The 25,788-nt window shown below is 53.3% G+C and overlaps 1 protein-coding gene and 1 pseudogene across 6 annotated transcripts in view; one reads left to right on the forward strand and one right to left on the reverse strand.

Moving 5' to 3' along the window:
• The window catches only part of LHPP (phospholysine phosphohistidine inorganic pyrophosphate phosphatase), a 137,703-nt gene extending 115,141 nt beyond the window's left edge, over nt 1–22,562 (reverse strand). For all 5 annotated transcript variants that reach the window (XR_013824399.1, XR_013824400.1, XR_013824401.1 and 2 more), the window contains exons 1-3: nt 20,985–22,562; nt 3,960–4,147; nt 419–572 (exon numbers count right to left, since the gene is read on the reverse strand). Coding sequence is in view for 2 of the 5 variants with exons in the window: in XM_079900998.1 (XP_079757124.1) it covers nt 419–572; nt 3,960–4,147; nt 20,985–21,109 (467 nt within the window). In the remaining 3 variants the exon portion in view is untranslated. The remainder of the gene's footprint in view (nt 1–418; nt 573–3,959; nt 4,148–20,984) is intronic.
• LOC307175669 (large ribosomal subunit protein uL2-like) lies at nt 17,902–18,674 on the forward strand (annotated as a pseudogene). Its single transcript has one exon. The product of its transcript is annotated as a large ribosomal subunit protein uL2-like (transcript).
• Nucleotides 22,563–25,788: the final 3,226 nt, after the last annotated feature.

Raw genomic sequence — 25,788 nt, forward strand, 5'->3', positions numbered from 1 at the left:
CCCTCGAGCCTATTTTCTACTACTTAGGTGCCCCCTTGGCCCAATCCATCCAAGTCTTGTGCTGTATCCTGTGAAAATGCACCTAAACTCAGGACAGTCAACACAGGCCCCTGAGATCTCCAGGGGTCTCCTCTGCAGTGATCCTCCCCTGCCCCTGGCCTCTTCCAGCCTCGGGCCCGCAGGGAAGCTTGACCAACTAGCTCCTAAAGACAGGGAATTTCCTCAAAAATTATCAAAAGATAGGAATGAAGAAATGAAGGGGAAAAAAAGCAAGAAAAGGGGAGGGAAGGAAGAAGGAGTCACCCTGCGTCCACCCCACACCCACTTTTCCCATCTTCTCTGCTGATTCTGTTAAGTCAGAGACGCACAGAGCATGACCCAAAGTGGCCATGAACGACTCTCTCTGCAGCTGACTTACCCTTTTCCCAGTGAGAAGAGCACAGGATTCTCCAGCTCCATGAGCACCTGGAAAGCTTTATTCATGTTTTGATAAGAAAAGCCTTCTCCTGCATCTGCAATTACGACACAGTTTGGGTTGGACGTGTCGATCTGATCAAATTCCGAGCGGACTCCTGGTGAGACAGACAGAGAGAGAGAGAGAGAGAGAGAGAGAGAGAGAGAGAGAAGGATAAAGCCCCGGCTGACATGGCCCACCTCTCATCTCCTTCCAGGAACACCTGTGTCTGCCTTGTCTGCCTGGCCCTTTCTCAGATGCTCTTTCTGATCGTCAAGCTGCCATGAGAGGTGGGCAAGGAACGGGTGCTATTCCCATTTTACAGATGAAGGAATTCTGGCTCCACACAGAGTGTGTGTTAGGATCCTGAAAGATGATGGGCCCACCCCTGGCACCCCCACTCCAACACCAGCATTACCCCAGAAGTTCCCTTAGTTCAAAACCATAGGCAGGAGACTTCCCTGGTGGCGCAGTGGTTAAGAATCAGTCTGCTAATGCAGGGGACACGGGTTCGATCCCTGGTCGGGGAAGATTCCACATGTCGCGGAGCAACTAAGCCCGTGCTCCACAACTACCGAGCCTGCACTCTAGAGCCCTCAAGCCACAACTACTGAGCCTGCGTTCCACAACTACTGAAGCCCATGCGCCTAGAACCCGTGTTCTGCAACAAGAGAAGCCACGGCAAGGAGAAGCCTGCGCACCGCAACGAAGAGTAGTCCCTGCTCGCCGCAACTAGAGAAAGCCCATGCGCAGCAACAAAGACCCAACACAGCCAAAAATTAATTAATTTTTAAAAAAACCAAAACTCAGGTATCTGTCAACAGGGGAACAGATAAACAAACCATGGGATGTTCACTCAATAGAATGCCACTCCGCGATCAAGAGGAAAAGACCTACTGACACGTGCAACCAAACAGTATGTTGGGGGAAAGAAGCCGTGCACACTAGGAACGGTTAACTCAGCAGGCCTGGGCTGCTCAAACCCTGCACATCCAAAGAAAGGCTGTCTTCAGATCAGGCCCACCACCACCTCCCGGGAGATCACCTCTGGGCCCTTGGAATATTCTGCCTGGAAAGAGCGCTTTTGTGTGTCTGGGGCCCTGGGCTATGCTGCATCCGTTTGACACCTGGGGGCCTGGAGACAGAGTAGCCAAGGTCAGTCACAGGGGCGCTGCATGCCTACCTGACTGACCCTTAATAAAAACCCTGGGCACGAGGCTGCAGTGAGCTTCTCTGGGTGACCACACCTCAGGCGTACTGTCACGCATCGCGCTGCTGGGAGAATGAAGGGCGTCCCAGCACGACGCACCTGGAAGTTCGCGCCTGGATTCTCCTGGTCTCTGCCCACGCATCTCTTCCCTTCCTGAGTTTAATCTGTATTCTTTCACTGTAATAAACCATAGTTGTGAGTAGGACAGCTTTTCTGAGTCCTGTGAGTCCTTCTAGCAAATCATCAAGCCTGAGGGTGGTCTTGGGAACCCCAAAAACTAGGTGCTGTGTGATTCTATCTATATGAAATTCTAGACACAGTAATCTGATTTATAATGGAAACAAATCCAAACAGTGGGTGCCTCTATAGGGGTTGGGGATGGGGACTAATAGGGAAGGGCATTAGGGAACTTTTGGGGTGATGGTAATGTTCTAGGTCTTTTTTTTAATATATATACATATATATATAATATATACATTTTGGGGGGGGCTGCATTGGGTCTCAGTTGCGGCATGCGGACTCTTAGTCGCAGCATGCACGCGGGATCTAGTTCCCCAACCAGGGGTCGAACCCGGGTCCCCTGCATTGGGAGCGTGGAGTCTTACCCACTGGACCACCAGGGAAGTCCCAGGAATGTTCTAGGTCTTGATAGGGGTTTGAGTTACACAGATGTGTGCATTTTTCAAAACTCAGCAAAAGTACACTTGAGATTTTTGTATTTCATTGCATGTAAATTTTACATGAAAAGAAAAAACTAAACAGATTGAACTCTAGTTAATGATGTGAAGTGTTTAGGGGAAGTGTACCAATGCCTGCAAGTTACTTTGAGATGCATCAAAAAGATAAAGATGGATAGATGGATGGAGGGATGGGTAGACATATAATGAAGAAAATATAGCAAAATGTCACTGGTAACATCAAGGTTAAGGGCATACAAATATTCCAAGTAAAATTCTTCCAGCTTTGCTGTACATTTGAAAATTCTCGTAATAAAATGTTGGGGGGAAGATTTATCGACAATAAAACTTGAAAAAGATTCAAAGTCTGAAAAGTCAGGTACACCTATGGAAAACACAGACGCAGGATTACAGGTGAGGAAGGGCACCTGGCTTCCCCTTCAGCCTCTCAAGCTCTAACATCTGCCTGTTGGACTCACTGATGAACGATGCCTTCAAGGCAAACTCTGAGTTTCCCTCTCACCTCTGGTAGTTCCACCCCACCCCTCCCTTCACCCTGGGGAGGGGAGGATTTTCTTTCTTAAGTTTTTCTGTTTCTTTAAGGACCTGTTCTAAAGACACTGGCAGGGATCCTAGATCACAGAGGAAGCATTTGGAGAAACACGATTTCTAAAGGCTGGGCATGTCGCCCTCGACTGGCGCCAGAGTCGTGGACTGGACACCCGGACCTCCAGGGAGCTCCCTCCATCTCTTGGAGGCCCACCCCTGTCCGGAGGCGGAAGATCATCCTTGTCTCTGCCAGAGGTTTATAAATCAAAACACCAAGTGCAAAGGAGGGAAGAAGGCTCAGTGCAACTAAAGAAAAGTGTCCTGAATTCTGAAGCGTTGCTATGTCTCTTCTTTTTATCTTTTTGGCCGCACCGCGCAGCATGTGGGATCGTAGTTCCCCGACCAGGGATTGAACCCGCGCTCCATGCATCGGGAGCGTAGAGTCTTAACCACTGGACTGCCAAGGAAGTCCCTCTTCTTTTTAAATATTCAGAAAGCACCAGGTAATACTGCTCCTTCCTCTCTGTTCCAGCAAAACTCCCCGCTGAGGGTCCAAGGGGCTCTTTTCCTTCATTCAGACTAATATCAGGAAGGAAACCTGTGCCGTTTGCCAGACAGCAGGGCTGGTTTTCACAAATATAGTTCAGAAACCTATGGACCTCAGTCTAGCTTTTCATCCCCCCGTCTCTGTCTCTCTCTGTCTCTGTGTGTCTCTCTCTCTCTCACACACACACACACACACACACACACACACACACACCCCAGAGGCTAAAATCTTGCCCCCTTGACAATTCCTTGCCACCTTGCTTCATCCTAGATCACAGAAAGCACATTCAGGGTTTTCCTCTGAGGAGCCACCTGGAACCTGCCTCCAAACACCCTCCGGTATGAGGCCGGGATGGATGGGGCCGGGTGCCCAGCAGGGAGCCCACAGGTGTCAACAGGAGCCACGTGCTACCTCTGTGTCCTGCCCCGTGGTCTGGCTCAGGTGAGAAGGGGCCCCTCCCCAGCCCCACCTGGAAAGGAGGCGCCTTCACCCCAGCCAGGTCCCAGGGCCCGGCAGGCCTACCGTCGTGGATGAGCAGGTGTGGCCGCAGGCCTCGCTCCTTCAGGATCAGGCAGGTGGCAGGGGCCGGGGCGGTCACCTCGCCCTCTGAGATGTCGAAGCCCAGACGCCGAAGCATCCCCACCAGGTCTCCCCGGGACTTCTGCGACTCGTTGGTGCAGAACCTCACCTTCAGCTGGGACCGCTTCAGTCTGGAAGTGGGGAGACAGGTGGAGGGGCTGTCAGCAGGCAGTGTGGCCTGCTGCGGAGGGGGCTGGACAGGCGCTTCTCCGAGGGCGCAGGCCAGGTCGCCACGGGCCCCTGAGCTGGGCCTCGACTGACCCCGGGGGTTTTGGAGCTGGAGCAGACCATTCTCACCCTCACTGCGCTTGACACAGCTGAGGCTCCCCAAGGTTCCCGCCTGGCCTCTGCCCGCACCTCCCCTTCTGCCTGGGACATGTCCCCACCCTCCCCTGGGACACACTGCCCACGCACATGCCAGCTCTCCCGCACTCGACACCTCCTCCACCACACCATGCCGCTCAGCCTCGCGGGGGTCACCTCCGAGCGTCCTGGCCACCCCTCTGGACCTCCCGTCACAACGAGCATTTCCACTTAGCAACTGAGCTGACTCTGTACCCACACTTTCCCAAATACAAAGGTCAAGGGGCCAAGCTGAGGTGTGTCTCCTCATCACTGTCACCGAAGAAAGGTTTGCCAGACAGAGTCACCAGGCACACGGGCGAGTTAACGTGAGGTGAGCCTGGGATGCGTGCAGAGTGTCAGCGGCACCGACATCCTTCCCGTCTGAGCTCACAGGAGGCTCCGCATCCCAGCTGCACCTGGGCAGGCTCACCGAATGCAAAGCCACAAAGCTGATGCCTGAAGAGACCCCAGTGAAATAACATTCAACCCTTCTACAGGCAGCTGTTGAGCACCTACTAAATGCCTGGCTGGGGTGGGTGCACAGAAACGCCACGGTGTCCGCAGGCAGGCTCTCTGACCCCCAGAGCCCTCAGTCGGCAGGTGGGGCGGAGACCACACAAAGGAAGGGGGAATCGGGGATTGAGAACAGAGAGGTGCTGGGAAGGACCAAACAGGTGAAGAGACAGGGTGGCCAGGGAGGGTGGGAAAGTCGGGGAGGCCTCCCTAGGGAGGAGAGAGCTCCGGAGCTGAGACCCGAAGGGAAGCAAAGAGGCAAAGGCAGAGCGGCCGGCAGAAGGAAGGGGGGACCTGGTAAGCGTCAGCGCTGCAGGTGTGGCCGGGCAGGAGAGGAGGCTGGCGTGGGGGCCGAGCAAGGGGGCCAGCGGGCCGGGGGCAGTGAGAAGAGGTGGGCTGGCCACACCTCTGGCCTGGCCCAGAGCGCACAGCCCTCCCTGGATGAACCCCGGGCCACAGCGAGGGAGCCTTCATATTTGGCATCTGCAGAGAGCACGGTGGGGGGCCACGGAAGACACCAGGCTACAAGTCAAGAGGCCCGAGAAATCCTAGGGAAAAGGTGGAGGGTCTGTATGTCCCCTTCTCCAACCATCCTGTGGGACGCTGCCCCTACCCTGTCTCTATCCAGGTTTTTCTTTCTAACACTAACCAGTATCTCCAATCGTCTCATTTCTGTATCTGTTCACCGTCTCTCTCCTGGACCCATGTGCTCCATGCGGTCAGGAATGGGGCCTGCTGGGCGCTCCTCAGCACCCCCAGTGCTTCACACAGGGCTTGGCACACGGCAGGCCCCCGATAAGCGTTTGCTGAATGACTGAGTGATGGAAAGTCCAGATGACAGCTGGTGAGGGGGACCCTTCCTTAGGACCACGCCTACTGCTTCCCCCAAGGGTGCCCTGACGGAAACAGACAGGATTCAGTGGTGAAGACACGCATTCCCACGCTACGGTGAGCTTTCAGACCCTCTGAGCACTGGAGTGGACAGGTGCGATTTGGAAAAAAATTGGCAGATCTCCTGACAACAAGGCGAACGCAGACAGAGAGGCTGACAATGTCGTAATCAATTCTTTCTTAGTATTTGTCTTTCCTAATCAGGGGGTTATGAATTATCAATTACATTTAGTGGTTAATTGCCCTTCATAAAGACAGCTTTTGTATTTTTAAATTAGGCAGTTAATACATTGTAACTAATAGCACCACCTTGTACATTACGGGCAGATCTTCATTGATTGGCACCCGGGATGTGCGATCGCACCCAAGTTAATGGAGCAGCTGAGAGAAGAAGGCAGGGGGTGCCGGGGGACTAATTATTCCTAATGGATTATGATGTGACCTTCTCAGAACAGTGAGCAATCGGTGTGACAGTGAGATGACAGTGCCTCACATCTGCTATTCCAAACACAACTTCGATGCCCATAAAAAAACGAGTAAATAACAGAACTCACTTCAGGACACTTCAGCCACTGTTCTCCTTTGAAATACAACATAAGTTCATCCAAAACACGTTTTAAAATCAAAGTACTAGTTTTAGGATTGAATCAGTCCCTGGAAAGTGGCGGGAAATGCTTGGGGAAGGCCCCTCCCTGTGGGTCTGTCCATTCGTGCCCCTGACCGCACCCCCTTTTGACTTTCTGGCACAAGTCCCAGGTCCTCTCTCTTCATTTTTCTTAGTTACTAAAAATAACAGAAGTAGGGGCTTCCCTGGTGGCACAGTGGTTGAGCGTCCGCCTGCCGATGCAGGGGACACAGGTTCGTGCCCTGGTCAGGGAAGATCCCACATGCCGCGGAGCAGCTAGGCCCGTGAGCCATGGCCGCTGAGCCTGCGCGTCCGGAGCCTGTGCTCCGCAACGGGAGAGGCCACAGCAGTGAGAGGCCCGCGTACCGCAAAAAAAAAAACAAAAAAAAACAGAAGTATTCATTATTATTATTAAAATAGTAAAGCATGAATACAACATTACACTGGACCTTGCCTTGGGGCTCAGTATCCATGATCTGATTTCATCCTCACCCCCTAAGGGCAGAGCCCCCTACATACACCCTGTGTCCCCTACATGCACCCCCCAGGGCCCGGTGCCTGGAGCACAGGGGGCCCTAAGCACATGTTGAGAAAACAAGCTGAGGAGGCAAGAGCCACGGTCCCCGTTCCAGAGACGACAGAACAGAGGCTCCGGGGGGGGGGGGGGGCAGAGACCCGAGAAGGTCTCTCGGCTTATAACCAGCGGAGCCCACGGGCCCGCAGCTGGCCACAAGGTGGCGGCCCAGGCTCTGGTCCAGGGGGTGGAGGTGCTGGTGCTTCCCCAGTAAGGGAGGCACCTGCCGGGGCAGGCCCAGCTCGGCCCTGCTGGGCAGGACACTGAAACCTTCCCAGGGTGGGGAAGGGTGTGCATGGGGCACACATGTGCGTGCACAGGGGACAGAGTGTGAGAAGGTGGGTCAGCACTGAAGGGGAGGCCCTGAATGGCCAGGGCTATGAGCTGAACTGTGTCCCTCCCACAAAATCGTATGTCGACTCCCTCAGGAGGTAATGAAGGTTGTCAAGTGAGGACAGAAGGGTGGGGCCCTGATACGACAGGATTAGTGTGCTTACAGCAAGAGACACCAGAGATCTCCCTGCGAGCACAGAGTAGAGGCCGTGTCAGGACACGGCAGAAGGTGGCCACCGAACAAGCCAGTAAGAGGACTCTCGCCAGAGACCCACCCTGCCGGCCCCTCGGTCTTGGATGCCTAGGCTTCAGAGCTGTGGGAAGCAAACCTCCGTGCTGAAGCCCCCAGGCCGTGGTATTCTGTTACTTAAGCCTGCAGGCCGTGGTATTCTGTTACGGCAGACTAAGACAGCCAAAGAACCAAAGCCTCCCATCTCTCGGAGGGGTCTGCTGCCAGAGGTCAGATTCAGACTCGGGAGGCCTGGAACACGCGAATCCAATGTCAGGAAAGCCGGAGCCAGGCGTGGCTTCAGGGCCACAGCACAGTCTGCAAAGGGCTTCCCAAGGGGAGTGAATCCAAAGGATTTCAACATCGGACTGGGCCCAGCTCCAGAACATGACATGTCACCCCATCCCCTGACACCCAAGAACCCTGGGCACAGGGGGCCTACCGCAGGGTCCTGGCAGCCCAGAGCCGGGCTCTGGCTAGATGGCCCCTCTGAGACCACGGCCTCAGTCCACTGCACCCTCCCCAGACCCCCTGAGAGAGCGGGTACTTGCCCCTACTTCCCGTGGCCCCAACGGCTCTTTGAACTGACCTTTACCTCATCCCGGAGGCCAGGACAAGCTCTGAGTGACGACGTCGCCTGATGCAATTACCGAGCATCACAGGAACTGGTCCCTTGCAAATCACCTCAGACCTCACACATCTGCTGGCTGTCGGCATCTGCCAGGGGCGCTCACCCGAAAATAATGGAAACCTTCTCATTATCGCTCGGTAGCAGGTAGAGTGCTAGGACGATTATTGGACATCCTGACTGACCTTGGCATTGCTCCACAGCCTGATGCCCTCTGGGCTCGCCAAAGAGGGGCTGGGCAGGAGGCGAGGAGGTTGCCCTGGATAAGGCCCCTCCTAGCTCGGTCCCCACCCCACCCCACCCCAGCCATCTGTCACCTTCATCTGACCCAGAAGGCCCTCTCATCACCCTGAGTCTTTGCCTTCACCCTCCTCTATGGCCAAATCCTACCCATCCGTCAAAGCCTGGTTCATATGTCCCCTCCTCCAGGAAGCCCCCCAGACCCCAGCCCCTGCCCGGGCAGAGCCCGTCCTCTTTCCACTTGGCTTTCACAGCCCTTGAAGCACAGCAGTGCTTTTCTATGAGAAGCACTTAACTGATCCAAACTCTGGATTTGATGGGCCCACCTGGTAATGCAACCAAGTCATTCTGCTTTCCAGAGAACTTCAGGAAGAAACCCCACGCTCACTGCCAATCCCGCCTGTGGACGGCACTGCTCCAGCGCCCGTCTCTAATCCTTCCTGGGGCAAGGTTGTTAAAGGGTTCCAGAAGAGAAAGCACAGTGGGGCCGGAGGATGGGCCTAGGCACAAGGGTGAGGAGTGAGTCACGCCTTCTGCAGGCGGAGGAACAAATGCCTAAGAAAGATGCTCTAATACTGAGCGGGAGGCCAGGTGGCCGAGAGGCGACCAGGAAGTGCTTCAGAGTCTGATGACCGTGGGCTGGTCCTGGCTCTGCCACTTAATGGCTGTGGGACCTCCACAAGCTGTTTCTTCTCTCTGTGGCTCAGTTTCCTCATCTGGAAAATGGGGATGAAAACAGCCTCACATTGTGAGGCTCCAATGAGACCTGCAGTGCGCTTGCTCGGGCCTGGCCCACAGTAAGTGCTCACCGAACGTAAGCCGAGCACGTCGGCCAGTGGCCAGCAGGCAGGCTCCCCCAACCTAGTTCCCTCCCCGCTCTACCTGCCCCGACTGCCCAGAGCAGGCAGGGCACTCACCCACCTCGCCCCAGCCACCCTGTGACCAAGCAGCGAGGCGCGTGGTGGCTGCCACAACCTCCCCTCCCCCGCTCTCACCACCTGCGCCCACGTGGGGCTCCGAGGGGCACGGGCTGGGTCCTACAGAGGGGGCACGTGTGGAAGGTCTGGGAGGCCAGGCTGATGGCGACTCCCAATCTCACCCCCGCCCCGGGGGAGGGAACCCAACAGGACGGCGACGGGGAGGAACCCTCAGGCTGGGTGGTTCCTGGTTGGGAAGGTGAGGCTGCAGGCTGGCAGGTCAAACGTGAAGTGACAAATGAGGTTAGCACCCAGAGGGGATGGGTGACTTCTCCCCCATCGCAGAGGAAGCAGGGTTTGTTTTTTTTGGTTTTGCTCATCCCTGGGCTCGTCTTCAGACGAGGTCCACAGGCCCACCCTGGGCTGAAATTCTGGTCTCCTACCAGAGCCACCTCTATGTCAAGTAGCCTGGAATCCTCTCCTGAGACAGAAGAAACTCATACCAGGAGGGAAGGGAGGTGCAGGGGAGGAGAGGGGTGTCTCCCCTCATTCCTGCCTCCCTGACCCAGGCCCGCTCTGCCCCTGGGGCTACAACTCAAGACGCTACCTGATGGGGAAGAGGCCCCTGTTACTACTGAAATGGCCACAGCTGCAGATATGCTTCAGTTTCTCAGAGAAGGAAAGAACACCCACAACACCTCAGGGGGTCATTATGAACCGAAACTCGGGCGGCAGCGCCCAGCCGAGACCTTCAGAGAACATCAGCCTCAGCTTCCCCATCCACCAGCGTCAAGATCCCGTTACCTAGCAGAGCGCCACGGCAGCTTCCCCACCCACCAGCACCAAGATCCCGTTACCTAGCAGAGCGCCACGGCAGCGCCGGCCACTGTCTGACTTTGAGGTCTGCGGCTGCTTTCCTTTTAGAAAGCCACAGAGATTGAAAACACACGTTTGGAAAATTGAAACTCGCAAAGTGCATATTTGTTCTAAGAACCCAATTTTTAAAAAATAGAAGGTCAAACAGGAGCCCACGAACAGAGCAGGGGCAGTTCTGCAGTAGAAAAATACAGTCATAAAGGAAGGGATGGAGGGACGGAGGGAAGGAGGAAAGAAAGAAAGAAAAATACAGTCACACACACACCAAGGGGCACCCACGTTGATTCTGAGAGGGACCAGGTCCAGCTCCCCATGTGCCCTGATGTAGGGCCTCAGCTTGGGGGCAGGGAGATGCCTTCTGGCTGCAGCAGCAACAGCAGGGCTTTTCCCCCATGACAATGGGGTCCGGCACCTGCACCTTGCACATGCCCTTGGCCGGGCATCCATGGGCCGGACTCTTGGGAGTCTTGAGTCCCAACCATGAAATGGGCTAACAGTAGCGCCTAGCCTTCTGGCTCTCCGGGGTGGGGCACAGAGGACGCACCATGAGCCCTACCATGTGCCGGCATCAGCACGGGGCCACGAATGCTGAGGGACACCGGTAAGGCCTCTGCCAGTAGCTCTGGCTGGGCCTGCTGCATCTCCCCCTTCTTTCCACCGACCCACCAGAGTAGACATTTTGGCCAGGCTGACAGCCAGCTGCTAGGTCCCTGGAGGTCCCTCCCACTCTCCATCGGACACTCTGCTGGGCAGACTGTGTCGTCAGAGACCAGGCAAGAAACAGTCCAAAGTCTGGACGGAGAGAAGAGAACAAGAGCAGTGGTGACGCATGGAGGTGGCCCTGGCTGAGCCTCTCAGGCCGGGCTAGCCAGCCAGCGACCTCAGGGGGACAGCAACGAGGTCAAACAGACGTCGGGCAGGCCTGAAGCCAGGGCCCTTACGAAACACGTGGCACACCTTCCACACCCGTGGCTACCTCACCCGCCACCCAGTATGTTCTCTCTGACCTGCCTGGGCCTCTGAGCTCAGATCAAAGGGACACGCTGAGCCCACAACATCACTTTACTAGTTACTAATAAATTCAATTTAGAATGAAGTGCATGGGAATCTAGAAACCAGAGGAGACCTTGGAGATTATCCAACCTAGTGGCTCCTTTCGCAGAGGGGGAGACTGAGGCCCAGAGGGATACGAGGAACCTAAGGGCACATTTCTGGGAGCCATGGGTTCTTTGGTCCACTCCCCAGCCTTGGAAGGTTAGCCACCAGCTAGCCCTCCCCTGACGTGGTCACAGGCTGGTCAAGTGCTGGGCGCTGCAGGGGACAGAGCCAGGCATTCTCGGGTAAGGTGGGAGCCTGGCTCGGGAAGCAGACACACCCTCAGCACCTCTGCCACCTCGTCCCTGTGTGACCAAGGCTTGTCACCTAACCTTCTCCAACCTCAGTTTCCACATCTGTAAAATGGGGCACTAGCAGTAGCTACTTGACAGGACTGTCCTGAAGCACCTGGCATGTTGCAAATACTCAGTGAATGACAGTGAAGACGATGGTGGTGACAATGACAACCACACCTCTAGCAGGCCCGGGGCCGGGTGCTCGGGACATCTGGGCCCTCGAGGCAGGTAGTCGGACAAGAAGACAGATGCCCAGGGAACTGGGACAGCCGGAGGAGCCAGCTGGTGAGGGAGGCCTGCTGGACGGAGCCCAGAGAGCTTCGCCCGGGGCCACCATTAAGAAAGAGGGCAAAGTTCAACCCAGCAAATGGAATCTGGGGTAAACCGGCGCTGGCTCATCCTGACAGACATCCCAGAGCGCCCAGGACAGAGGGAGCCCCAACAGTAGTTACAACAGCTCCCCGAGAGGAAACTGAGGCACAAAAAGGCTAAGGAACTTGCCCAAGATCACATGACAACCACAGGGCAGAGCTGGGACTCGAAACCCACGTCCTCGCCCACAAGAGCTGACACCTACCTTCCTTTAGGGGAAGCACCTGCCCTGCTAAGGGTCTGGCCCCCACTCTCCTTCCTCCTGAGGTGGCTTTGAGCAAGCCCTATTCCTCCTCTATAAACAGGGCTGCATCCTGCCAGCCCCAGGGTGGCGGGAAGTCACCCTGCATAGCGCCACAGGCAGGGCCCGGGCAGGGCTTTGCCAATACGGCTTCTCTGTATATCCTTGGGGGGCTGGGGGATCAGGACTCCACCTGTGGGCCCCATGAGTGACCCGTGCCATGCTCACTTCCTAATCAGCCAGGGCCTTCCTACCAGAGGCGGCATCTTTGGGATAAACCGTTAACTCTGCTCCAGAACCCCCAGCCTGGCTGCCCTTGATTTCCATAGGGTGGCTCCTGCCCAGCGAGGCTGAGATCAGAAACCCAGAAACAGCCCTTGTCGTGACAGTGGAGCCGTGGGTAGCTTCACAACAATGTCCCTCGGTTTCCCTCCACGCAAGTCAGGGTCACAGTTCTGTTACTGCTCTACCTGAGGGTGGTTGTGTCTCCTTTAAGTCCAAGAACAAAAATGGTATTTCACGCACATTACTCTGTAACTTTTTCACTGACTATATGCAACATTCACCTCATATAAACTAATGTCAACACCAAACAGAGCTACCTCACTCTTTTTAACTGCTGGGGAATATTCCGCAGTCTGGATAAACCATAATTTATTCCCTTGTCGCCTCCTGACAGACATGCAGGTTGTTTCCAGCCACAAATATAAAATTATTCACATATGTACTGTTGAGCTGTCCACTGCCCCAGACTTTAGTACTGTTTGTTTTTTTTTTAACATCTTTTTTGGAGTATAATTGCTTTACAATGGTGTGTTAGTTTCTGCTTTATAACAAAGTCAATCAGCTATACATACACATATATCCCCATATCTCTTTCCTCTTCCGTCTCCCTCCCTCCCACCCTCCCTGTCCCACCCCTCTAGGTGGTCACAAAGCACCGAGCTGATCACCCTGTGCTATACGGGGAGGGCGAAGGGTAAGCTGGGACAAAGTGAGAGAGTGGCATAGACATATATACACTGCCAAATGTAAAATAGATAGCTAGTGGGAAGCAGCCGCAGTGGTTAAGACTCCGCCTTCCACTGCAGGGGGCGTGGGTTTGATCCCTGGTGGAGATCCCACCTGCCGTGGGGTGTGGCCAAAAAAAAATAAAAAAGACACTTTCATCATTTTCACGGACTGACCTCATAATCGGTATTACAGATTTGAACAGAGAAAATACACACCATTCAAACACTGCTCTTTTATCTGTTTTTAAAACTGGAGGGATTCTATCTCAGATTTCATTTAGGAGATAAATGCTCTGAGGCGACATAAGTTTGAGACCACTGGCTCGGGATCTGCGGGGAACTCCAGCCTCCAGTGACCTGTGAACCAACAGAACATGTTTCTTGAGCATCAGTGCTGCCCAAGGAGTGGGGGGTTGTGGGGGGTGTGACGGGGGGACCATGGAACTGGACGAGAGCCAGCCAGGGAAGGGGCGGCTTCTTAAAATCCCCTGCGCTTTGGGGGAAACACAGAGGAAAAGGCGTGGAAGGAGCTACAGGGTCCCCCTGGGGGGATGACGAGGATGGGGCTGGTGACGATTTGGACTTTTTACTTAGTACCTTCCTGCGCTAGGGGGATGGTTTACAAGAAGGAAGCCACGTCTGCCTTGGGAAGCCTAAACTGTGGATGTTACGAAACCAGTACTCGGCCTGGGAAGAGAGAATCGTTCTCTCACCTGGCCCCCAACTCTGAAGTCAGCCTAGTTCACCCGCAGAGAGGAAACGGCAGCACGAGCGACAGGGCATTCTCAACAAACACACCTTGTCCAAGGTCCAGGGTGAGTCAGGAAAGCTGTTGTTGGCCTAAACGAACTCAAACAAACGGCCCGCCCCCTCTGATAGCCTTAAGAGCCCCCTCTGGCAGGTGCTGGGCCACACGGGGGATGCGACGAGGCAGCGCAGGGAGGCTCCCAGCTCTCTCACAGTCCTGGTAGCTACTATTATTACCGCCACTCCTGGGCGGCTGTGTCCCTGGGGCCCGACGGAGCCAGGGTGGCCGAGCATCAAGGAGGGTCTTGGTCCTAGGCCGCACTTCAGACAAGTTCCCGGGCCCTGTTCCTCTGGCTCTAAGACCTTCTGGGAGGGGCCTGGGTTTTCACAGGGTCCCGGGGCTCCTGGCGCACACTAGAGGGACGGGTCGCGGGTCCGTTAGTCCTGGGTGGGAATTGCTTTATGAGGCTGCCCTGGGCCGAGGCCGAGCCTGCTTCCTTCCGCCGGCCGCAAAAAGGCTGGGCCGGGCCGGGCCCAGCAGATGTGCTTTAGTGGCCGAGACAGGATGCAGTAAATGCCCACCCGCCTTTCACATGCAGATGCCTCTGGGGCTCCCCTTTGTGCTGACCAGCCCGGGGGCCGGTCCCTGCAGCCCCCGCTGTGCCCAGCCCTGCCTCTGAATGGCTCCCCTCGGGGAGCCCAACTGCCCAAGAATGGACTCCAATAAAGGGCCTGATGGGGGGACCCAGGCCGGTTACAGATGTCCCATGACCACGCCCACCCACAAGTCCTAGCACAGTAAGAGGGCTCCACCTGGCCAGCACCGTGCCCAGCGGCTCCAGGAGGCCTGGACCTCCTGTTCTCCAATCTGGGACGTTCCTGGCCCAGACGACAGCTTCAGAGCCCAGCTCACACATCACGGGCTCCCCATCTCCCTGGCGGCTCAGTCTCTCTCCACCTGACACTAGCCTTTCCGGGTGCTGTTTACTCTGCTCTCCCCATACTGGACGGTCAGCTTCCCGAGAGCAGGGACTTCCATCTGCCCCACTCACTGCCCCTTGTCCCAACGCCTACAGCGGTGTTTTTAGTATAAAAGAAGCACTCGATAAATATTTGTTGGGTGAGTGGATGAATGAACAAGTGCATCTTTAATGAGAAGCAGCGTGCTATTGCAGGGAAAACTGGGGCTTGGAGTCAGGTGGACCGGGGCAGGGCGGGGGACAGTGGGCAGGAAGGGAGGGAACCCTGGCCCAGCCACTTTCTCCACTGTGGCCACTTCCCAAATCTCTCTGAGCCTCTGTTCCGGCTTTGAAAAGGGCTGGTTGTGAAGGTAGCCTGATCATCAGTGACTGCTACTACGGTGGTCGGTATGGTTTTAAAAAGCAGAGCTAATACTCCCCAAGTGCTCTGTGTCCCCAAACAGGTGGGAAACTTTCCAAAAACCTGAGGACACCTGTCACCACAGAAAGCCTAGGAAGAGAAGTGGTGAGTCACCCCCTCCGGGGTTCCCAGAACAGAAGGTGCTGTTTGGGAACCCACGGCACTGGGGAGATGCCATGGAGGCAAACGCCCCCCTGGGCCCCGGGACCCCCATCAAGCGGCCCCTCTGCAGCGCTGCTCTCACCCTGGGAACTTCCTCTGAGCTCCCCTGTGACTTCAAAGCCAGCCTTGCATATCAAGGAGGCCACAGAGTGCAGGCTGTGGCTGCAAAAGCTACACAAAGCGGTGGAAGCCTGGCATTATTCACGCTGGCCAGCAGGGCCTGGCCCGGGAAAGGGCCGTGTCCCCAAGTCTGACATCCCCAGGGAAACTCCAAAAGCAGGCGGATTTTACTGGGGGAAGTTGCCCACATACACTCACGGCCAGGAGGGTCTGGATGCTGGGCTCCGGGGGCCCCACAGGAGGGCATGGGCGGCTTCCTTTGGCCTGAGTGTGATCAGCTGGCCACTGGGGGCCGGGCCTGGGCGGAGGGGCCTAGCCTTTAAAGAGCCAGCACAAGAGCTGAAGAGAGAAAAGGGATGTGGGTGAGAGCCAGAGGCTGCCGCAGCGTGGAGGGCCCAGGCGCTGCGGGTGCTGGGCTGCTAAGGGGCTGGTCAGTGAAAACCCCCCGAAAGTCTGTATAACTGGAAGCAAGGGGGTGAAGTGGGCAGAGGGAGAGAAGGGGCCACAAGGGTCACTCGGGAAGGCCCTGGTGGAGCAGAGAAATGCACGGGGACGCGGTCCTGTGGCATGGAGTCCCAGGGAGGGTTCAGAGGGGCCAGGCCTCATCCTCCAGGACGATCAACTCCCCTGATATAAGGAGAACTGCGTCCCCTCACTGGAAACAGTCCCACACACTATGGGGAAGGCACTTCTCCCCTCTCTCAGCTACAAAACTGGCTGGGATGTATTTTAGGACTGTCAGTATATCCGGTTACTATACCGCTGCTAGATTTATACAGTGCAGCTGCTACCAAAGACACTCCAGCTAGATAAACCAGTTGAATTAAAGCAAATCAAGACAAACAACTCCCGGGGATCTGCTGGAAGATGCCAGCGCCAAACCCACAGAGGTTAAAGGACCAGGGATCACCCTCCTTCGAGTCACAGCCTGGAATCTGTGCAGGTGTTAGGTGGACAGTGTATCGGGGGGAGCATCACCCAGGGGAGACTGCTAGAGAGAAGCCCCTGACCTTTTCCAATGCCCACTTCTCCCTCAAAGGACTCTAAGTATGGGTCCAGCACAGCGGTTAGGAGTCACGCACACCTGGGTTCCCATGGTCCCTGGGCCATCCCAGCTGAGACCCTAGCAAGCCCTGAGCCTCAGTGGCTTCAGCTGATTGAGGGAGATAACCTCCTCCCACCCCCACGCTGTTAGGGGGACTACATGATATAAACAGGGACGCCCAGCATAGGAAGCACTCTCTGAGAGCAGCCAGCTTTGCTGGTGCTGGGAGACGCCTGGAGCCTCACTGGCCCGGGAGGGGTGCACACCAGACCCACATTACCGACTGGAAACAAGGGCTCACAATCAGCCCTACTTATTCCAAAGCCACTGCTGAATCCATTTTGTGCTCCTCAGCAGAAGGTAGATGGGGAGAGACCGAGGCTCTGTCCATATCCTTGACCTACTTTATTTCTCAGGTTTTGAGGCAAAAATGACCCTGCTAAAATGCAAAGGACTTTGGGACTTCCCTGGTGGTTAAGAGTCTGCCTGCTAATGTAGGGGATTCGAGCCCTGGTCCGGGAAGATCCCATATGCCGCAGAGCAACTAAGCCCGTGCCCCACAACTACTGAGCCTGTGCTCTAGAGCCCGCAAGCCACAACTACTGAGCCCACATGCCACAACTAATGAAGCCCACGCACCTACAGCCTGTGCTCTGCAACAAGAGAAGCCATGGCAATGAGAAGCCCGCGCACCACAAGGAAGAATAGCCCCTGCTCGCCGCAACTAGAGAAAGCCTGCATGCAATGAAGACCCAAAGCACCAAAAATAAAATTAATTAATTAACTTTAAAAAAAATTTAAAAATGAATGAAACTGTAAATTAGTTTAAATAAATAAATAAATAAATAAAATGCAAAGGAGTGACAAACCCACGTGTTGGTGAGGACACAGAGCCACGGGCACTCTCACATATACCACTTTGGGAAACGATTTGACAGCATCTTCTAGCAATGAACATATGCCTATCTTATGACCAGCAATTCCACTCCTAGGCCTGTACCCAGCAGAAATGCATCCATGCATTCACCAGACATGTTCTAGAATGTTCATGGCAGCACTATTCAAAATAACTGAAAACAGGAAACTACACCCCCTCAATAGAAGAACAGATGTGTACTTTAATATAAAGTTGTTTTTTTTTAAGTGGCCCTGATTTTAAAAAAATTAAAAGCACGTGTAACAGGAATTCCTATATTAACATGGGACGTGCTCTTTCGGCCGCACTCCTCAGCAGACTGCTGCCATGGGCCACGGAATCTGTGGGCAGAGGAAGCGCGCCAGCTCCACGTTCCGCGTGCACGTGAAGCACCGAAAGACGCCGCGTCTCTGCACACCGTGGACTTTGCCAAGCAACACAGCTACATCAAGGGTATCGTGAAGGACACCATCCACGACCCGGGCTGCAGCGTGCCCCTTGCCAAGGTGGTCTTCCGGGATCCATACAGTTTTAAGAAGCGGACAGAGATGTTCATCACCACCGAGGGCATCCACACCAGCCAGTTCGTGGACTGTGGCAAGCAGGCCCAGCTCAGCATCGGCAGTGTGCTCCCGGTGGGTACCGTACCTGGGGGCACCCACATGTGTTGTCTGGAGGAGAAGCCTGGTGACTGGGGCAAGCTGGCCATAGCCTCTGGAAACTATGTGACTGTCATCTCCCACAACCCTGAGACAAAGAAGACCAGAGTGAAGCTGCCCTTGGGCTCCAAGAAGGTCATCTCCTCCACCAACAGAGTTGTGGTCGGTGTGGTGGCTAGAGGTGGCCGCGTTGACAAACCCATTCTGAAGGCCAGCCGTGCCTACCACAAGTATAAGGCAAAGAGGAATTGCTGGCCATGTGTGCGGGGTGTGGCCATGAACCCTGCTGAGCGTCCCTTTGGAGGTGGCAACCACCACCATATCGGCAAAGCCTCTACCATCCTCAGAGATGCCTCTGCTGGCCAGAAAGTGGGTCTCACTGCTGCCCACCGGACTGGGTGTCTCCGGGGAACCAAGACTGTGCAGGAGAAAAAGAATTAGGGCTGAGGGCTCAATAAAGTTTGTCTCTTTCACAAAAACAAACAAACAAACAAACATGGGACGTGACGTTTAACTGTCATACTCATGGGGTGTATTGTGTGCCAAGCACTGTGTCAAGGGCCATCATGGCACCTGCCTGCGCCCCTCTGTGCCCCTCTCCATTCCCTCAGGTGCTCCAGTCCAACACCGGAGCCATTCTTCATTTCATCTTCTCCCTGTTCCCTGCAATATCCAATACACAGGCAGGTCCCATTGGTCCTACTCCCAAAACATCTAATTCACCCCCTTCTGTTCATCTCCATTGCCACCCCCTAGTCCACGCCCTATCATGTCTCCCTGGACCACACAAGGGTCTCCCAACTGGCTGTTCCCCTGTTTCCTCTGGAGCCCGGCCATCTGCCCCACTGCCAGCTCATTCTCCACTTTGCAGCCAGAGATCTTCTTAAAATATTTTGTTTTCTGGTGCAGTATTTTTTTCCAGCACTTTTTGAGACAAAATTGACAAAATATTTGTAATTTGATATCTTGAATGGGAAATACATCCACATGGTTCAAAACTTTAAAAAATGTTTATATACGAAGTTACCGAGGGAAGAGCCTTGCTCCCATCCCTACCCCCAACCACCTAGTTCTCCCCAATCACTTGCCTTCCAGCTCTTCACAGGTTGAAGCTCTTCCCTCCAGTTTCCTTATACAAACACACCAGCAGGAATACACACTTGCATTTCTGCCTTTTCCACCCAAAAGATGGCACAGTGCACATCCTGTCTTCACTGACAGCACGTCTACATGGCAGGCATGCTCGTTCTTTTTTATGCAGCATGGAATTCCACTGTGTAGAAGGATAGACTGTAATACTCCCCTAGCGATGGATAGTTGAGCTGTTTCCAGTCTTTTGCTATTTCTCAAGGCACTGCCATGAATGACCTCCCACCTATGTCATTTCTCATGTATGAGGCAGTACGCTGATAGATCATGCCAAATGCATCTTCCACAAGCAATATAAGACAGGGTCTGCTTCCACAAACTCTCACCAAGAGAATGCGTTCCCAAAGTTGTGGATTTTGGCCGATTTTCTCAAATTGATGAAAAAAGGCATCTCAGGATCGTTTTAATTTGCACTTCTCTTATTCGAGTAAGGCTGAGCATCTTTCCTGTGCTTTTCCTTTGTGTTTCTATTTGTTTTCCTTTCCTATGAATTGTTTATATCCTTTGTGCCTCTTTCTATTGGGTTGTTGATTTGTTGTTGTTGTCGATTTCTAGATTTTGAGGCGTAGCTACAAGGTATTCTCCTACTCCAAGATTTCAAAGGGAATCTCTCCTGTTTTCATTTACTTATATGGTTTCACTTTCTACATTTAAATGTCTTGAAAACATAAATCAGATCACACGACACTCCTGCCTAAAATCTTCAGTGACTTCTCATTGCACCCAGTATGGAATCCAGACAGCTCTCTGTGACCCTCAGGTCCCTGCCTGCTGTAGCCCTGAGCACCCTCGCTAGTGCCCACTCTCTCTTCAGTTCCGTGAGTGCGTGTGATCTGCTGAGTTCTCCTCCCGAGCTCTCCTCCGAGCTCTCCTCCGCCTCAGGCTTTGCAGCCACTGTTCCCTTCAGATGCAAGGCACTTCTTCCTCCACTTCACCCCATGCCTCCTCTTACCCTCTGGTTCTGCGATGCCAGTGGCAATTACAAAGCCCAGGGCCCAGTGGTGCCAACAGTGGTCCTGGCAGTGTCTTCTGTGCACAAGACTTGGTGGGCAAGACGCCCTCCTACCGTCTAAGCAGACAGTCAAGGCAGCCCAACTGAATTACAATGCCAGCCACGTATGTAATTTAAAGTTTTCTGGTAACCACATTAACAAAGGTTAAAAGAAGGTGGAATTAATTTAATATATTTTATTTAAGCTAACATATTCAAATTACTATCATTTCAATATGTAACCAATATAAAACAATACAATGAACTTTATACATTTTTTCTCACTAAGTCTTCAAAATCCAGTGTGGGTTGTACACTTACACCACATCTAAATTCAGACTTGCCACATTCCAAGCGCTCAAAGGCAAGGAATGGGGCCGCGCTGTTGGGCAGGGGCGCAACTCTAACCAGCAGGGTCCCGGTGCTCATCCCGGGACGCCGTTTGCCTGTCACACCCGGCGCCTGCAGCGCAATCCTCCCGGGACCAGCCCACCGCTCGCCGGGCGGGGCGGGGCCAGAGCAGCAGCCCCGCCCCGCCCCCCGGCAGCGGCCCACAGGACCCGGCTGAGCACAGCGCCGGGCGCTCCAGGCGGCCTGCGCGGCCCACTCACCTCGCCAGCGCCTCCACAGAGCCTACAATCGGCGCACCGCCGCCCTCACCGCCGTCGTACAGCACGCCTGAGATGTCGAGCAGCACCCCGCGCACGCCGGCCAGCCGCTCGCCCCACGCAGCCATTGCGTCCCGCCTGCGCCTCGGCCCCCGCGTCCCAACCGGCGCCTGGAAGCTGCGGCCGCGCTCGCCGCGCAGGGTTGCCTGGGAAGTGTAGTCCCGCGGGCGGGGCGGGGCAGAGCTGGGCCAGTGGGGCGTGGCCGGGCGCAAACCCGGCAAGACGGGCGCTGCTTCCCGACTCCCGAGTCACGCGCTCCCAAAATGGGAGCCTTTTCACCTGGACATCAGTGGATAAAGGGTCAACCTCCCTAAAATTGGAGCAAGGCAGATTGGGACGAGGAGGCAACCGGAAAAGTAACAAAAATTAAAGAGAACAGGCAAGACCTTCATTGGTGTTTTCCTGTGGCCCGATGACACTCCTAACAGCAATGGAGATAGTTGGGCCCACAGACTGGACGATGCTGCGCGCCTGAGAAGCAATGATAAGGTAACGAATCTCTAAAGACATGTATGAAGTGTAAGCTATGATGCCAGAACAAGGTGGAAGAAAAATAAATGTTCAGGGACCGGAATTGTTCAAGAAGTGATAAGATGGCTACTGACAGAAATATTATGCCATGAAAAAAGGAAGACTAGGTTACAACATGAAAAACGCTCACGATATAACATTGTGTGAAAAAGCAGAGGGACTTCCCTAGCTGTCCGGTGGTTAAGACTCGGCTTCCAATGCAGGGGGCGTGGGTTCCATCCCTCGTTGAGGAACTAAGATCCCACATGCGGAGTGGTGCAGCCAAAAAAAAAAAAAAGCAGAATGCAAAATTGTATGTAGACCTCTGCCTACAAAAATAAGGCGTAGGAATGGCTGAGAAGAAAATGGGAATATTTCAATGTGTTAGCCCAGTGAGATTTTGGATGAATTTTTACATTCTATTTAATGTTACATCGTTTTTGTAATAAATAAAAGTTGGTAGAAAAGGGGAAGAGTTTCCTTAACTGCCCTTTTGACCCTTTCAAGTGTTTAAACTGAAACTTCAAAAAATTTGACTTCTGGGACTTCCCTGGTGGCACAGCGGTTAAGAATCCGCCTGCCAAAGCAGGGGACACGGGTTCAAGCCCTGGTCCCGGAAGATCCCACATGCGCGGAGCAACTAAGCCCGTGCGCCACAACTACTGAGGCTGCGTTCTAGAGCCCGCGAGCCACAACTGCTGAGCCCGTGTGCCACAACTACCGAAGCCTGTGCACCTAGAGCCCATGCTCCGCAACAAGAGAAGCCACCACAATGAGATGTCCGTGCACTGCAATGAAGAGTAGCCCCGCTCACCGCAACTAGAGAAAGCCTGCGCACAGCAACAAAGACCCCATGCAGCCAAAAATAAATAAAATAAATAAATTTATTTTTTAAAAAATTGACTTCTCTTAGCCTGACTTAACTTTAAGTTTTCAAAAAAAGACCATATTAGGGTGGCCATTTTGTTTCAGGCTCTTGATTCACAGATGGCATGAAGAATTCATCAGAATATTAGAACTTTAACCCAGTTCAATGAATCGTGCGTGTCATGTTGATAAGTTTACTAGGAAAACTGTGTACTCTGCTGATTTTACAGGAGAAATATAAAATATAGTTCCTGCCCTTTGGGGATTTACAATCTGGTTGGGGGAGAAATGAATATGAGACCTCATATTAATCATGGTTCTTGGGCTTCCCTGGTGGCGCACTGGTTAAGAATCTGCCTGCCAACGCAGGGGTCATGGGTTCAAGCCCTGGTCCGGGAAGATCCCACATGCTGTGGAGCAACTAAGCCCATGCGCCGCAGCTACTGAGCCTGTGCTCTACAGCCTGTGAGCCACAACTACTGAGCCAGTGTGCCACAACTACTGAAGCCCACGCGCCTAGAGCCTGAGCTCCGCAACAAGAGAAGCCACCACAATGAGAAGCCAGAGCACCACAATGAAGAGTAGCCGCTGCTCGCTGCAACTAGAGAAAGCCCACACACAGCAAAAAAGACCCAATGCAGCCAAAAGTAAATAAATAAAATAAAATTTTTTTAAAAATCATGGTTCTTAGTTGCAGACAATAGAAACTTCTCCAGCTAGAGGGGTAAGTTTATACAAGGCATCAAGGAGCTTACAGATTTCCAGGGGGACTGGGTAACCAAGCTCAAGTACCACACAGCAAAGAGCCGTGCAGCTCTGAGAAATGCCCAATTTCATTGTTCCACTGAGACCACTGCCCCATCACTTGGCTCTTAAGATGACAGGAACCTGATAGTATTGCCCCGAAAGAACCAAATCCACCCACCATACCTTCAGAGAATTCTCCCTCTCCACCTATGGTCACCATCTCACTTTCACCATGTCTGGCTTGGTGGAACCTAGTGCAACCTGCAAGGGAGTCTGGGAAATGCAGTGTTTGCATTCCAGATTCTGTGGTACAGGAACTGAGTGAGTCCGTCTGGATAATCTACCACGATCATCATGAGCCATACATCACCCATGTATAGAGCTTCAACTCTGTGGGCTTAGTGGGTCCCAGGGTCCAAAAAGGTCTAAAGTGTGATCTTTGCCTTTGAGTCAAGACTGGGCAGAGAACAAGATGTACACGTTTAAGATTACTGATCAAACGTGTGCAGAGTGCCAGTGAGTGACAGACAAGGCCAAGACGATGGACTCTGTGGGCTGTGGAGGGCGGCTGTGGTTTCTGAGCAGAGGGGCAGCCTGAAATGGACCTTGAAGCATGGCTGGGCTTTAGCTTCATGCCAAAGAGGAAGAGGAGAAAGGGCACTTCTGCCTGTTGTGGTGAGTCCACGCGTAGTTCTCCCTCTCCCATTAGCTGGGCATGACTTTGGGCAAATCACTTTCTGTATCTAAGATTATGGAGACAGAATAATGGCTCCTTGAAGATGCCCACATCCTACTTCCCAGGACCTGTGAGTGTGTTACCTCCCATGGCAAAGGGGACTTTGCAGATGTGATTAAGCTAAAGATCTGTAAATGTGAGATTATCCGGGATGACCCACATGGGCTCGATCTAATCACAAGAGTCCTTATAAAGGAAAGATGGAGGCAGGAGAAGAGTCAGAGGAGGCAGGAGAAGAGTCAGAGGAGACATGACAACACGTCATGCCGAGATTTGAAAATGCTATGCTGCTGGGCTTGAACACGAAGGAGCCACGAGCCACGAAATGCAGGCAGCCTCTAGAAGCTGGAAAAGGCGAAGAAATGGATTCTCCCCTACAGCCTCCAGAGGAGCACAGCCCTGAGAACACCTTGATTTTAGGAGTTCTTGCCTCTAGAACTGTAAGAGGACAAATTTGTGTTTTTTAAGCCACTAAGTTTGTGGTAATTTGTTACAGCAATAATAGGAAATGAATACAGGGACCCAAGTCTCTCACCTGAAGAATGACATGTTGGTCCAAGGCAACAGATCTCTCTAAGTGTGGGCTCAGACCTAACCCAAAAGTCCATGACCTTTCTTTGGATGTAACAGAAGAGCATTGTATAAGTTAGAGTTGTTTTGGCTGCATGTAACAGAAATCCACCTATAGTCGCTCAACCAGATAGACTTACTCTTTCTCATATATCAAGAAGCCAAGAGGACTGGAGAACGGACTTGAGGATATGGGGATGGGGAAGGGTGAGCTGTGACAGGGCGAGAGAGAGTCATGGACATATATACACTAACAAACGTAAGGTAGATAGCTAGTGGGAAGCAGCCGCATGGCACAGGGACCGCCTGGAGGGGTGGGATAGGGAGGGTGGGAGGGAGGGAGACGCAAGAGGGAAGAGATATGGGAACATATGTATATGTATAACTGATTCACTTTGTTATAAAGCAGAAACTAACACACCATTGTAAAGCAATTATACACCAATAAAGATGTTAAAAAAAAAAAAAAAAGAAGCCAAGAGGAAGTCAGCCCTGGGCAGGTACAGCAGTTCCCAGGAACACTGGGAAATAGTCTACCTCCAACTTTCTGCTTCACCATCCTTAGGCTTTCACCCTCATGCTGTCAAGATGTCTGCTGTACCCCCAGGCATCATGTCTGCATTTCAAGAAAGAAAGGAAAGGAAAAGGGAAAAGGGCCTCTGACAACTGAGTCTTGCCCTTTATGCCAGGAAAAACAAAAGCTGCCCCAGAATCCAGACCCAACAGATTCTTGTTTATATCTTTTGGGCCAGAGCTAGTCAAGTGGCACATTAACACTCCAGCGTGCAGGGATGTAAGAGCTTGGCCTCTTACATTTCCAATAACAAGTCTACAAATCATGTCTGAATTTCAGCTTAAATATGAATCCTTCCAATCCTCTTTTGCTGTAGTAGATGTGTGTATAATCCTTCCAGACTTGCTTGTATTAGCTAGGACTCTTTGGTTGCCAGTGACAGAAACCCAACGGCAAATGGCTTAAATTTAAAAGGAATTTATTGGCTCTTGTAACCAGTCTAGCAATTGATGGCTTCAGATGTAGCTGGTTCTAAGGCTCGAATGGTGGTGTTCTGGGCTCTCTGACTCTCCATTTCTTGGCTCTGCCCCCTTCTCTGGGTTCACTTCCTTCTCTCCGTGTGGCCAGGCTCTCTCTAGGCAGTGGGGAGGGAGGGCTGTGGCAGTTCCAGGCCACAGAGCCCTGGGTAAACCATATGGTAAAGAACATTTTCCTCAATTTCGCCTGATAGTTGCAGAAAGAACTCTGACTGGCCCTCATGTCTGTGTTCAGGGGGAAGAGGTACTGTGATGATGCAGCCTGAC

This window comes from Stenella coeruleoalba (genome assembly GCF_951394435.1).
Source record: "Stenella coeruleoalba genome assembly, chromosome: 16".
NCBI classification, from domain to species: domain Eukaryota; kingdom Metazoa; phylum Chordata; class Mammalia; order Artiodactyla; family Delphinidae; genus Stenella; species Stenella coeruleoalba.